Raw genomic sequence first — 15,507 nt, forward strand, 5'->3', positions numbered from 1 at the left:
AGATGTTGTGAAATATTGATTGCCGAAACATAAATTCTCATAATTTGGCATTTAAGTCCCAGATTACTTGGCGGACTACAAAAATGGCGTATTAATGGAGGCACGTTTAAAGTATATATATATTACTAGCAAAATCTGTTTTTATTGCACAAAGTATGCAAAATTATATAAAAATGGAATCAATTCAATTTTGGAATCTTTCGTGCATCTTGATATAGAAAAAGTGCAGCATAAGTTGCTAACTGATGTTAAATGGCTCATGCTATAATGTTTGTATATTTCTACAGCATCTCGAAAAAATGATTTCATTCGGCAGAACTATTTCAGAACAAACTTCAAAATTTTCTATTTAAATTGCTGATTTGTCACTTCTTTTATATGATCACAATTCCACCAAGGCACACGTAAAAGTAATTTACCAAATAGAAATCAATGAAATCCTTGTTTCGGTTGCTGGATCATTAAAGTCTTTTTACGTCATCCTCCTACAACAGTGAACCTAAATCCACTCAGCTATTTTTAATGCATCGCGTATCGGTTTAAAAATTTCTTTTTAGAATTAAGAAGAATTTTGCGTTGGCTTGTAAAATTCTCCCTAACAATTTCGTCGGGCTTTAGATATTTTTTTTTTTTTTTTTTTTGTCTTTTTCAGGAATTACTAAACACATAAACAATGAAATAATTTAGGGATATAATTTTTTGCATAAATTCTTCCATTTGTGTATGCGTGTTATTTATTTCGAAATGTATTTTATGTATTTATTTCGAAAGCATTGTAATGTAGTTAATATGGGACTTTTCAACAACAAACCTTGATCCCAAGATCGTTTAGGTATGTGGTTTTATTTTTTTTAATTTTTTTTCATCGCTTTAAAATCTTTTTTTCATTTTTGATTAAATTGCTTTTGTTTTGCCCTAGAATTATGTTTATTAATGGTGGAGGAAATGTTATTTATATTATTGTAATTATTTATTAAAGAGCTTAAAATAATTGTATAGAGGCGTTAAATATGTTGAATCAATTTGAAATATCTTTTGATGCATTTTAAATTACATGTTTTAGGGCAGACTTCAAATTTTTCCCGTTTTTATTTTGTTTATTGCCGTTAAAAAATATTACAAATTCAACTCTCTCTCTCTCTCTCTCTCTCTCTCTCTCTCCCTCTCTCTCTCTTTGTAGTTTTTGCAGATTTTTTATTTTAAATTTTAAAAATTGCGAATAATTTTGTTATTTATCAGACGTGGCTTTAAATTAGTGATAATATTGCGACTTATTGATTAAGCTAAAAAAAAATTTATATTATCTATAATGATACAAATTTGCATTCATTAAAAAAAAAAAAAAAAAGGATTTCAACGCCTTTACGTCATTAGTAATTGGAAGTAGCATTGCAAATTTATGACAGTGTAACTAGATTTGTTCGTTTTAACAATCCCTCAATGATTTAGAAGACTTGAGGGTTTATTAAAGCGCTGACGCAGGAGAAATTAAAACAACCCATTTTAATAGCAAAGCTTGTGTTTGTTACAAAAAAAAAATGTACAAAAATATGCAAATAATTATATATTAGAAATAATACATAAACTGAGCAGCAGGCAGTGGTTTACTTCTTGTCAGACCACTTTTTACTTTTCCCACTAGTCCCTTTAAAAATGCTGGACTTCTGCAAAGGCCGGATTTGAAAAATACCTACACAGAACAGTGTATTGCTTTTTAGTTCGTGGTACCTATATCCGAATGAATATTGTACGCGAATCCGAATGTGCCGAAATGAATCTAGCGAGCGTTTTACTTCCCTTCTTTACCGTTGAAGATGTTCAAAATCTGTTATAAATTTACAATTTTGATACCTAGACCATATGTACCAAATTTCATTTATTCGGTTTATTCTGCTTTAAGCTACTCTAGTGAGAAACAAATCGACAGTTTAGTTAACACGTTGGCTAATATACTATTAAGATCATATGCTACAATTCATTCATCTAGCTTTGTGTGCGAGTTTCCGCAATCACAAACGCACACAGAATAATTGATATTCAGCTCGTGAGCAGATCCAAAATTTGATATTGGTCTATAATTCTGATTTTAAAAGAAAGGCGAAATTTCATTCATCTTGCGTTAATTGTAAAATAACAATGCTTGCAAATTGGTAATTAGGAATGTTATTCGAATAATGTCCCAAAATTAATTTAAGCAATATTTGATTTAATTTGAATAAATTATGTTAGAGGTAAGCAAGATTTATAATTAAAAGAAAGCACAAAGTTCAGTAATTTACAAAATGCCATAAAAATATTTAAGGCGTAAGGCGTCTTAAAGTTATGGGGCCCTTAAGAATTTGACTCTTTAATAGTCCGGCTCTTGATTCCCGATAATGTTTAGTAATATCATTGGATATAACTAAAGAATCTTTCTTTTAAAAATTGGAACTTACATTATAAAATTACTTTTCATTTGTTGCAATGCATATGGTAGTTTGACTTCAATTAATCGTCTTGTAACTGCAATGATTTGAATAAGTATTCTGCAAAGTATGCCTAATTGCAATAGTACAACTCAGTTAAAACACAAAGGTGGGGTACATACTATTTATCACCTTGTTTGTACCTTTTCCTATAATTTACAATATTTTTCTGTTGGTCTTCTCATATTATGTTTAAATGGAATTAATGTAGGGGTTTCCCACAATTTAATCTGTTCCCCTGTTGACACCACTATTTCTTTGTCTCATGATAAGTATAAAAGGTAAATTATTTTGTAAATTCTAAATTTTTGTTATTCTTTTTTCGCAGCTGAATTTTTGTAGATTGTTAAATCTTCAAATCCTATTATCTCAATCTTTAATAAAATAAAAAGAAAAAAATGATTAAGATAGCTCCGAAAATTAAATGGCAGAGCTTGATAGAATCAAAGGATCGAAAAAATTCTTTACTTGTAACAAAATTCGTTAGTAATAATAACAAGATGGTGATGAGCCATTTATTTCATATAATTAAAAAGAAAATGTTGCTAGTTTTATAATTCCTCTGAATAATAATAATAAAAAATTATGCGTAATGAAAAAAGAGTTTTTATATTTCTGAAAATATTAAAACTCAGAAATGGTATTATAGTACAGGTAAAGAATGTCATACGATATTATATAAAATATTATGATGTGCTAATTGAAACAAATTTGTTTAACAAAAGAGGGGGGAACTGTATTTATCCGTCATTAAATGAAAAAATATATATATAAAAAAAAATTACAGCACGTAAAATCTAATGCCTAAATGCTTTTTTAATGTGAAAATGTTTTTAGGCTTTGTTTTATCTGTAAATTGCGTGATGCAAATGTAGCTCAAAATGCTCTATAAGCCAGACTATTGGATCTGCCACTATTAAAAATAACATGTAGTTACTTCTCGGATAGTAAGTGTTCACTGAGAAATGGTTTTTAATTTTCTAATTAACTAAAAATTAATAATTCTTTTTTGTTTGTTTTTTTTCTCAATAACTTAGGAGCCTATTGCGCAAAATTCATATTTTTGCAGCATTTTGAAATTAAAAAAAAAGAAAAAAAATCAATGATACAAATTTTTCTTCCATTTTAATTGAGGCTTTTGAACATAAGCATGTTATGATAATTTGGATAGTTAAAATTGTAACCCTGTGTGTGAAGTGTATTCATTATCTAAACATCCTATAATTGATTTTTTAAAAAATAAGGTGTAAGAAAGAAAATAAGCGTTTTATAGTCAATTATTTATTTATTTTGATAATCTGCATTTAATAATAATTAATATAAATGACAAAGCATCATATATATATATATATATATATATATATATATATATATATATATATATATATATATATATATATATATATATATATATATATATATATATATATATATGATGTAAATCCTATCAAACAAATAGAAGTACTTTTTCCAACCAAGCATGAAACCGTGTTATTTGCTTTTTTATTTATATATTTTGCGTTTTAAAAGGGGTCTTTCCAGCATATTTGGCTGGTCAGTCATAATCACTGACCGCTGCGACCGTATTGTTTGTCATTTTACGCGAGACTAATTTGAACGATGACACTTAAATGTTTCCATGCACTTATTCAGTTCTCCTTTGCTGACTGTTGTATTTATTTCTTGTCAACCGCAACGTCGATTTCCGCATGTGGTCTGTGCTCGCTTGTGCATGCGAATTACATTTAGGGGGAAAAAAAAATCTGACCATATCGCGTTGCGAACCGTACACCATTTTGTTGTGATTCTGACGTTATTTAAATATTTTTTTTTTCTCTGTGGTACCATCGTAGTTTTATTTATTTATTTTGTCCCTTCATTTAAGATTTTTTTTTTTTTTTTTTTTTTTTCCCTTTCCTACTTCGGATATAGAGCGGCAACTGAGCATTGTTTGACTAAATATTAAATGCATTTAAGTCTTTTCTTTCTAACGAAACATTTGGTGCTTTTTTTTTTTTTCATTTCAGCCACCTATTATTTTTAAAGTAACCAATAGCAAAGTGAATTCATGTTACTTATTTTACATTTATATCATGAATTTTTATTGACATTTATTTTAAATTATGGGTGTTTTGTCCGTAAAGATCTATAATCTCTTTTAACGAGGATTCTCTTTGTACTTCCTATGAATATTTGGGTCTGCTTTGTCCAATAGACAAGATTTCAGCTTCAGAACTTAAAGATTCATGGTTTGATACCAGTATCTACCAAAGATATATCATGCATGTGAGTCTGGCACACGTAAATTTAGTGTAGAAAGTCAACATATCCCTAGTGTGTTATCATTCTGTTCGCCTTGAAAATTTCGGTTTTTTTTTTCTTCTCTCAAATAGTTTTGTAACAGATATTAAAAGTGGGATGTTAATATAACTTATAAAATATTAAATATTGCTAAAGTCCCTTCAATTCTTCCTTGGTTTCAAAAAGAATATGTCTGCTGTTAATAAAAATATGTGCGTGTGTTCGGCCTAGAGGTATCAAATTTGACCCAAAAAATAGTGTGGAGAATGTAAATGGACATCTTAGAGCAATTTTTTTGTTTGAGATTTTAATGAATTAAAAATAGAGTTTGGTGTTTTTCAGAATAAATCTTGAAATCAATTATTTATTCAAAATATTCTTTTTCTTAATATGCCACAAAGAATATTTCTAACTAAATGCACCTTATGAATAGGGAAAAAGAATTCCTTTTCATATTTATTTGTTTAAAGTTATAGTACATAACTTATTCATGTGCGTGGATGCTATTTCTGGAAATTTGGTGCAATATATTTCTAATGTAGCTAAATTCGAAAGTGCATAGCAGATCTGTGTGTAAATCAATGAAATAAACTGCTGACTAATGAAAGAAGTGTTTTAGACGTTAGTTGAACTGATATCGACTGGAAACTTTTTAAATTATAAAAGTTGATATATTTTGTGATAAATTTTATCTCAAAAATATTTCCTACGCGATGTGAAATGTTAAATTAAGCATGTCTGATGATATTAATTCAAAAAATATTCCGATAACACTCTCATTTCCTAGTTGTTTAAATTGAGAACTGTTTTCTTGTATACAGACATGTAAAATCATTCGACCAGAAATACGCCATTTCCGGCCGTTTAAATAAATATTCTAAAAATATAGTGATAGGCGATAATGGGATTCCTCTTCCCGTCAGTTGAGTTGATAGTTTATACATTGAGTTATTGACGTTGATTATGTTAATTTCTATCATGTTTCATCTGCTGTAGGAAGACACTAATTATCACTTGATTGTATATTTTCAATTTTAATTCTTGCCTGAGATAAATTTGTGGTCTTGTAACTTCTTCGAATAAAGAAATTATTTATCGTTGGATTTAATGGAGTTGAAATATAGAAATTATTTCTTTAATGAAGGCAATTTTTAGGTTGATTTTTTAAAACCCTTTTTAAAATAAATGGCTTCGATAAAAGGGAGGGGATATCTTCCGACTGGTGTGAACGGGTCGTAGTAAGATCTAAAACAGATAAATTGACTGATATTTAATAAATATCAACATTAGTTATTAGACTAAAGCTCATTCGTTGTGAAAAATGAGAAAGAGAAATTAATATCGGTGAAAAGCTTTTTTTTTCTCCCCCCCCCCCTTTCTTCTTCTAACTTTTTTTTTTTTTTTTTTAATTTTAAAATCAGCATTTGAAACAGTTTTGAGATAGTGCTTACTCGCTATTCCCTCTTATCAACTGCTTACAGATTGATCAGTGCAAGTCCATCTGATCTGTTGTTTTTCCTTATGATACTATGTTTGATATATAATGTGCTACATCGAGATTACCCAAGCTATGCACAGACAAATTTTTTATTTCTAAAGATTCCCCAGGGAGCTATACTTCTACGATCCAATAGTTTCCGAGAAAAATATGATTTCATATCTGGTGTATGAAAAAAATATTGTAAATATGTGATAATTATACTTGCATGTTTACATAGGATGTTCAAAATATCTATCGTGCACATTGTGTGGGTTGCATATTTGCGTCATTGATAGGGTGTTGCAAATGCGTAGGGCCGGTAGAAATGCACGCAGTATGAAGACGATCAACTAAATCGCTTTCTGTTATAACTAGATCTCGATAGGCCCATTTTCTGCTGATGGTTTCACAGGAAAAAATTCAAAAGTGTCAAATCTGACGATCATGGCGGTCATAAAACCGGACCCTCCCACGTTCAATCTAGTGGTGTGGCTATTCTGTATCTAGCTGGTGTGGCTATTCTGTACTAGAGCAGAAATCCGCTGGAGCTGCATCATACTAGAAATATAGGCCTTGTATTGCCATTAAAGATGCATCGTCCAGGAAATTCGCCATAAAATACAGAGAAATGACATGTATAAATGTCCTGTTTGCCGTTCAAACAAAAGATATAATCGAATCATGCGACTGCCTAATATGCTGGTTCACACATTTACAGACCAGTAGATCTGATGTATCTGCGAGCTAATGGCATGAGGACTGGGCTCTGACCACGTGTGGAGCGTGTTTTATTTGTCCACAAGATATGTGCAATGAAAGCATTTTCGTCTTCATATTTTTCAAAAACCATTCAATAAAGTTAATTCATTGCTGAAAGTCAACTAGACCTAACACGATTGCATAGCAGAGTGTATGTAGCACCACAATCTGTAAGAGCACGCTACTTACTACTAGTCTATTACAGTTTGGAGATAATGGATTAGATTGGCCATTCCATTATTTCTTAATCTGTCGTCTGACTATCAGATGTTTTTGGTATTGGGAATATGACGCTATGTATAACAACAAACATAATCCCGAGCAACCCGTAATGCATTACTATTGTATTATCGGAGATAAAATACATGTCACTATATTCACGAACATAATACATTAACACTACTTGAAAATTACCTGTAGATGTAAAATGCAACCTTTTAAAATAGGTTTCAAACAACCTCTTTTCATCATTTTATGGCTTGCGCATTCCCCAATATGTGCTTCGGATATTTTGAACCTCTTCGTCTGCAATAATACTATTGTTCATGCTTTCAATGAAGATTTTTCGTATACCAGATATGATCCCATATTTTTCTCAAAAACGGTGGGTCGCAGAAGTATAGTTCTTTAGATAAATTTTATGCATTCCAAGCGAAAAATCTGGCAGTGCAGAATTTAGACGATCTTGATGGACCACTTGTATAACAAATATGCTACCGCTTGTGTTCGATAGTAATATAGTTGCCAAAACTGTTCAGTGATTATCTTGTATATCTTTCAATCAATAATGGGATTCTTAAGGATATTCTAATTTTAGTTTATATATAATTCTGAAACTCCTTTGGCCTTTTCGATAGATATATTTGTATTTATTTAGTCAGACTGTCACCAAATTTCTGGAAGGCATTTTGCAGTCTTTATTTTTAAAAAAATGACACTTAACATTTTAAGTTGGTGAAAAAGAGAAGAAACACGATCTAATGCATTAATTAAGCTCATAAAAAACTCATTGCATTATCAGAAGTAATTTAATAATTTCTTTGTTTAAGTGATATTTTGTATTTAATTATCTCTTTAAATTTATAAAAATTATCAATACGAGTATACATATTACGAATATACGTATAATACGATGTAATCTCGTATTTTGTGTCTAAAAATTGACTTTATTCCTGTAATCTATGATTAAAAATCGATATGTAATTAAAAAATGCTTAGTTGTGTAAATTTCATTTTTATTATATCTCAATTGGCATAATTTTGTCATGAAATTTTTTAATTTCACACTATTGCAAACTTTGCCTTTCGGTAGGAAGCTTTATACCTTATCTGGAAATGTACCATCTTTTACTCTTTATAATTTACCATATTTTTTCAGTGAGATTTAAACAAAGAAATAATTTGGTGATTTGACAGATGCCACTTCTTTTGATGTTGTCGAATGCCTTTTCAGAAACGCGAAATAATTACTCATCTGACTCAAAATTACAATTTGAGGTCTTGCCATAAACTTCAGAATTTTTTGGTTATCTCTGAGATTCAATAACCTGATAAAACATTGCAAATTTTTAAATCTAGAATTTCCAAAAATCGCTATCAATGTTATTTTGATGGTTAGAAAGCAATGAACTGCTTTCTTTCTTAATGCTCATAGTGCGAATATCTTTCTGGTCCATATAAAGTTTCTCTTGTTTCCATTATTGGAGCGCCAAAGAAAGCAATTTGCTGTTCACAGGAAAGGAAATGGGGCAATCCCAAAAGCTTAATGGGCAATAGAGCTCGGTTTGGGGTGCGGTAGTGGCTTTTTGATAAAATCGCACGTGTTAGTTCTCCCGAATTAATCCACTTTCCGCTTTGCCTACTTTCCAACCAACATCCTTGCAGTTGAATGTATAAACTGTTTTGTTTCTCTTACTCATGTGTATTTAAAAGCTAAATCTAAATACACTGTAATTAAAATGAGGATAACTGCAAGATCCTGACTGAAGTAGAACTCTCTTAACTTACAACACCATTGTCTTCACATGTGTTGAAATATATTAATAACATAGGCTGTCCACTGTAATTATGAGATAATGGATGCTTTAAAAAATTGGGGATTATTCAGCGAAAAAAATGCAGAACTCTAGACAATAGAGTAGCGCATTTTTAAGGAATATTGGTTTTTCGAAATACGCACATATGTATTATAATTCGTTAATAATTTCCGAGTTATTAACTGATAATCATCTCTATGCATTGTGAATTTTTGTTTTTTGTTTCACACTTCAGCGAATTTCTCCAAGGTTTATATCTTTGTGTTTACTCATCAATATGAAAAAGGGTACGCGTGTTCTGATACGTATCACAGCTAGTTCTAATTTGCAAAAACTATCGCTGACATTATAAGATATTTCAAAATTGTATTTTTCTTTCTTTCTTTTTTTTTTTTTTTTTTTTTTGTGTGTGTGTGTGAACTATTCCGCTAATACTATTTTCCTTCTTTTGATTGATATTTTAAGATAGGCTTGAGGAAATTTGCTGAAATGATATACTTTGAACAAACACACACACACTCACTCACACACACACACACACACACACACACACACACACACACACACTTATATATAATATTTAAAAAAGAATCGGTTTGTTAATTTTCCTTGCACCGTCTGTTTTCAAATGCGGAAATCCACCCCTCTTTTTCATGTGCGTCGATCGGATTTGAGATGAAAGATGGTGGAGGAATTTCTTTTTTCATTAAGTAATATGTTGAAAATAAATACACAAGTTCCGAATTAAAACTTGTTAACACTATTAAAAAATATCTGGAAAGGTTAGTGAAAGGATCATGTGCCTTGCAAAGAACTCTGGGGGAACCCCCCCCCCAAAAAAAAACACATTCTTTTTATTCATTGCTTATTAATCCCTTGTAAAGTAAAATCATTTTAAAGAGGTAATTTTAAAATGATCTTTAGAATAGTTTCATTTGAAATAATTGACATTTTGCCCGCAATATCAATAAAAATAATTTTAAAAAAAATGTTATAAGTTTTTTTTTCTAAACTTATTACGAAATAATTGAAATTTGATATTTCTGCTGCACTTTTTGTTTTTGAAAAAGTTCTTTTATAATATAAAAAAAAATGGTCTGTTTACAACAAAACAGATACTTTGTAAAATCTGTTAAATGAGTCTCCTTAAATTCTTGTAACATTAAGGTTACTGTGTATTAAGAAACTCGGGGAAACTTCTGTTAGCGGTTATTCTTCTTATGTTTTTTTTTGGGGGGGGAGGGGGGATTTTAAATAAAGTACCAAAAAGCTGCTACTTAAATTTTTTTAAAAAAATCTTACGGCATAACAAAGCAGTAGTGGAATTTCAGTTTGGATTTGTTAAAAAGTTATTTGTTTGTTTTATGAGATATTTGTTTATTTTATTAAACGCTGCATTACTTACAACTGTAAAAAATTTAATATATTTAAACTTTTTAAAAAATGTTAAGGAATTCTCATACAGATAAATTATGATTTTTTAATCCGTAACCGCTTATCTTTCACCATTTCATTTCCACTCAATTAAAATTCGAAATTAGAGATTGTAACAGATTTTAATTAATCGTGAGATTATTAACACAAGATTTTTTGCCCCTTAAAACTGATGTACATTAATTTACTGTAAAGTTTATTGTTGGGAGTGTATTAAAGAGCCGGGTCCAAATTCACGCAAAACCTACTCAACATTTCCGTTCAGCGGGATATTGAAGTAAGTGAAATTGAAAGGTGAAAATTCCTTTCGTGTAGAGCAAGCAAATGGTATATTTTTTGTAGAAAATATTTCACATCACAGTAATCTATCTACTTTTAACAATTAATAAATGTCTTCACTTGCCCTCATACTGCGTTTACATTTTTTTTTTTTTTTTTTTTTAGTTGGCACCATTACATTTTATTACATGAATTTTGAATTATTTTGATAAGCATTTCTTTATCATTTTTAATTTTTTTATTAATAAACAATAACTCGGACTCGAAAAGAGTTCGTTTTCTTTCACTGCTCTTAGTACTTTTGTTAATTCTTTTGTATTATTGTTCATTAAAAAAGTTGAATAAAACAATTGTAGAAAAATTATTTTTATTTCTATCACATTTGTACGACTCCTGAAAATAAGAAACCTCTCATTTAATCTTTTTGAATGCAGTTTTTCCTTAGTACTTAATAATATAAATTCGCTTTTTCAAAGGATAAAAATGGCATTAAAATAGTTATGGTTAATGCCAATTTGGCTACTAATCCCACTGAAAACTTAACCCGTTGGCGGCGTGTTCTTTTTTAGTCACCTACCTACCCCAGGCTCAATGTCATCATCTACATACCTGCTTTAATTGACCAAGGTCGCGAAGTGTCAAAGCACTTGAATTCTGGTCCGAGAGTGAAAAACAATAACGAACTAATCTCGACTCATACCGATACGATAGCTAGACCCCAAACTAGTAAAGCGAAGAAGCTCCGGTATGCGAACTGGTACGCCTACTATTCAGCCTCCTTTTCTACCTCGTGGGTACCCCCACAGCTGAGAACCTGACTGAAGACGAAGTCAGATCGTCTCGATTTACCGAAGGAAGCGGAGGTGAAGGTCCGTCTTCGTTGCATTCGCGGCGGGTCGTTCATCTTGTGTGCGATGTGAGTTTTTCAGTTGGATGTTTATTGTGCAATTTTTTGAAAAGTTCCGAACCGGCGTACGATTCTTGGATGCGTCTCACAGATATGTTGTGGTTTTACCTGAAAAGAAGCGTTCTCTCGGGTAAAATGAAAACTAAAAATCGAAAGCCAGGTAAAATATCTTTTTTTTTTATTCGTGAGATAGGTTGAAAAAGGTAATAGAATATTTATATTTGACCTGACTTGAAAATTACTATATTAAAGAGAAGAAACAAAATTATTTATTACCTTGTACAAATTGGTTTCATTATGATTCCATAAAGAAACTCATTCTTGCCTGAACAGGTTGATTCTCGTTTTGCCTGGTGAAATGTAGTAAACGCTTATGGGATTAGCGAAATCTTTTCTTTTCCTTATCTCGTAAAGTATTTAGAATTTTTATGTGTTCTCTAAAACAATTTTTAATCAAGAAATGTTAATTAGTTAATCTATATTATTTTTCTCTTTATTTAATTTGCAAATAATTGTACATTCTTTCCTTAATAATGTGTTTAATGATGAACAGTAGATCTTTTTTATTTATTTGTATTTTTTATTATTGTGTTGATTCTATTTGAGATTATAATTCACTTCGAATTCTAGTAAGATTTTAGAAAAATATTTAAATAGACTTTTTGTTCAATTTATCAATTAGATTTATTTTATTCTTCTTTAACACGTATGTATTAAATATATCATCAGCATTCAGAGAATTTATAAATACAATAAATAGGCGATATTGTTCAAAAAAGATTCTTTGGGACGTTTTTAAAATTTGAAATTTTTAATAAATTAAGGATTTTATATTTTGCTTGGGAATTTTTAATCTTATATTGAAAATGTTAACCAATTTTAATTTATGTTAAGCATATGATCTGATATATATATATATATTGCATTTTAAAATTCATTAAGCGTCATTGATAAATATTGAAATGAGTTTTTATGAAATAATATTGTAGAAAATATATTATTTGAATATAATGCACATTTTAGACATTCAACCTGATTATTTTCAATATATATTTTTTTAAATTTTATAATAGTTGAAATTTGAAAGTAAATTCTAAAACAGGTTTTGTTCTGTGGATTATTTTATTTTTATCTTACTTAATCTAATGCTTTAAGTGTCGTTATTTCTTTTAAATTAATGAGTTAAGTTTTTCTTTGGTAGTTTGTAGATATTAGTTTTTTCACTTTGTCCAAAAACATTGGACCAATTCATTATACTAGTAGTAGATCTAACATTAATCTAACTGATGTCAAACCAGTGAACTGCCGAATTTGTAAAAATAAATGATTGATAAAAGTTTCTTTAAAAAATGCATTTTTATAGCATTACGTGTTTATTTAACAAAATATCATAGAAAATCAATTCCTGATGTTTACATCATTCCCATATTTTCATGTAGTGACTTGTTTTCTCCTCCACGTGCCCTTCTGAAAAATACTGGAAAATAAGACCAACTCGATTGATGCAATACTGGATTGTTGAAAGCACTTTTTAAGCAAATGCTAAAACAAATTACGCCCGTCTATATTCTTTGTAAAATATTTAATAGATTTTAGTTTTTCTTGTATAACACAATCTTGTCGCTCTTCAAAACTTTCGATCCGTTTAATGTATTATATATCTTTAAATATTATAAATATATCTTTAAATATTGAGGGTTGTTTTGTTTTTTTTTGATGTTTTTTTTAAAACTGGAAAGCAACTTCAGAAAATTAACCCATTTTCATTAAATGAAACTAAACCAAACTCGAGAGATGACCAAAAAGAGAAGAAAGAATTTTGCAATATTTTGCTAATAGCTGGCATTATTTCATCATTACCTTCATTAATCAGTAAGCATTTCAACACGCAATCGTTTCTTTCTTTTCCTGACCGGATGTTAACTGTATCCGTACACCAAGGCTGCATAGGGAATTACCATATTTTTTTTCTCCTCCCCAACAATTCTCTAATATCACTGTTGTTTTCCTTTCAGTTAACGTAGTGTGCCATGGAATTTGACCCCCCCCCCCCCAACTTTTAATTCCGATTATACGCATAAATTCATAACATTCGTATATATATATATATATATATATATATATATATATATATAATTTCCTGACTGTTATCGTCTTTTTTAAATATGTATCTGTTATAAATGGCAAATTATAATTTTTTTTTTTTTTTTTTTTCTGCATTTTAAAGGTTAGGACTTGCATCGATTAATGTCATTCTAACGAAGTTCAAACCATTATGTTCTTACCATTATTGAATCATTATGCATATGCATGAGTTAAATTCTTTAGCTCAGGTTTCCCTGAACCAGTTTATTGTTTGTAAGCCAGTTTATTTCCCCGTTATTTAAAATATTACCTATAAATATAGTTTTATATATACCGTATGAAGTATGTTTTCAAGAATTATTTTACAGTTACTGTGGAAACTTTGACAACTAATTTTACTACATATCGCTTTCCTATATTAAGTAATATCATACTTTCCGTAAACCTATCTGCCTATTGCCTTTTCTTTATTAATATGACTTCGTATTATTTATCCTCCTGCGAAATAAATTTTGTATTCTAAAATTTAATCGGGATTGAACATTCGACATGTATCACACATGTATGTGAATTAATTTTATGATACGAAGTTCTATGTCTTTCCTTACGGGAAAACTGTCGACAAAATAAATTTCAGAAATGACTTTTTAATACTTAAAAGCTGGGTCTAAGTTTGCTATTTCCTGTTCTCAAAATTTAAAGAAAGAACTGTTTTGGAGAGAATTAAGAACGTCTCTTTTATCGAAGCATATTTTTAGAGTACTTAAGTTTTTCGTTGATTTTAATATAATTGTCCTGAAATCATTAGTGAAAATAAAAAGTAACAAAGCATATGCCCTTCTAAATCATAAAATGAAAATATTATTACTGATATACATTATACGTTTCTGTTTACTTATCAAAAATAATATACTTTTTCTTATCATTTCACTGTCTGCTATATCCGTTGAGATAAAAGTACAACTGATACGCATAATTCTTTTCAAGCGTCTGTTGGAATATTTCCATAGATAATGGGTATTTACTGTACACTTAATCACACAGATTTAGTATGTTCCATCTGTGATAAATAAGGATTGAAAATAAAGAATGTAATCTTAATAAAGATCCGTTTCCACAAATTATCTCATCTTTTATTTTAATAATCGTCTGTTTTGTTAAATCAAGTATGTTAAAGATAAATATTTTGTAATTTAGAATATTATTTTATCACTTTTTGGATGGAATTTTTTATTGTTTGCTTGTTTCTGCAAATATACTTTTGAAGCTCGTTTTGATTTCTCACATATAATTTCTGATTAATGTTGAATTTTTAATATTTTAAAATTCATTTTTTTAATGCTTGGTTGAATTCCTTTCTTCTCTTAAAATTGTAATATTTTGTTGTGGCTTGGTTATAATTTGATAGATTAATATCTGTATACCATACTACGACCTTGTAACTCAACCACAAAATGTCAAATGACAACTTCAATTACTTCACCTGGCGTTCTGCTCTGCAAACTTGTTTCCCACATCAGCGTTTTATTGTCGCGTTGGTAATTTTATCGTTTAATAGAGTCAGTAACTTAGACGAATCCAATGTTCGAGATAAGTGCTGCTCAACTTTCATTGTTTGTATAATGAGTCAGAATATTCCGTATGAAATGAATTCGCAAGAAGAAGAAAAAACAAAATCCAGTATAGATTTCAGGTCCTGAGAGGTTGGAAAAGTATAAAAGCTTCTTATAATTCTTTTCCTTTTAGTGGTGCGGGAAAAGG

At 29.6% G+C, this 15,507-nt stretch overlaps 1 protein-coding gene across 4 annotated transcripts in view; it reads left to right on the forward strand.

Annotated features, from left to right (window-relative positions):
• Positions 1-15,507, forward strand: part of LOC129963230 (tyrosine-protein kinase Abl-like) — a 62,632-nt gene that overhangs the window by 12,778 nt on the left and 34,347 nt on the right. For 2 of the 4 annotated variants that reach the window (XM_056077432.1, XM_056077433.1), the window contains exon 1: positions 11,625-11,821. The exons of the other annotated variants lie outside the window; for them this stretch is intronic. In XM_056077432.1, coding sequence (XP_055933407.1) covers positions 11,740-11,821 — 82 coding nt within the window. In that variant the 5' untranslated portion in view covers positions 11,625-11,739. Of the gene's footprint in view, positions 1-11,624; positions 11,822-15,507 lie in introns of those variants that run through there. 4 annotated transcript variants of the gene reach the window in all.

This window comes from Argiope bruennichi, chromosome 3 (genome assembly GCF_947563725.1).
Source record: "Argiope bruennichi chromosome 3, qqArgBrue1.1, whole genome shotgun sequence".
NCBI classification, from domain to species: Eukaryota; Metazoa; Arthropoda; class Arachnida; order Araneae; family Araneidae; genus Argiope; species Argiope bruennichi.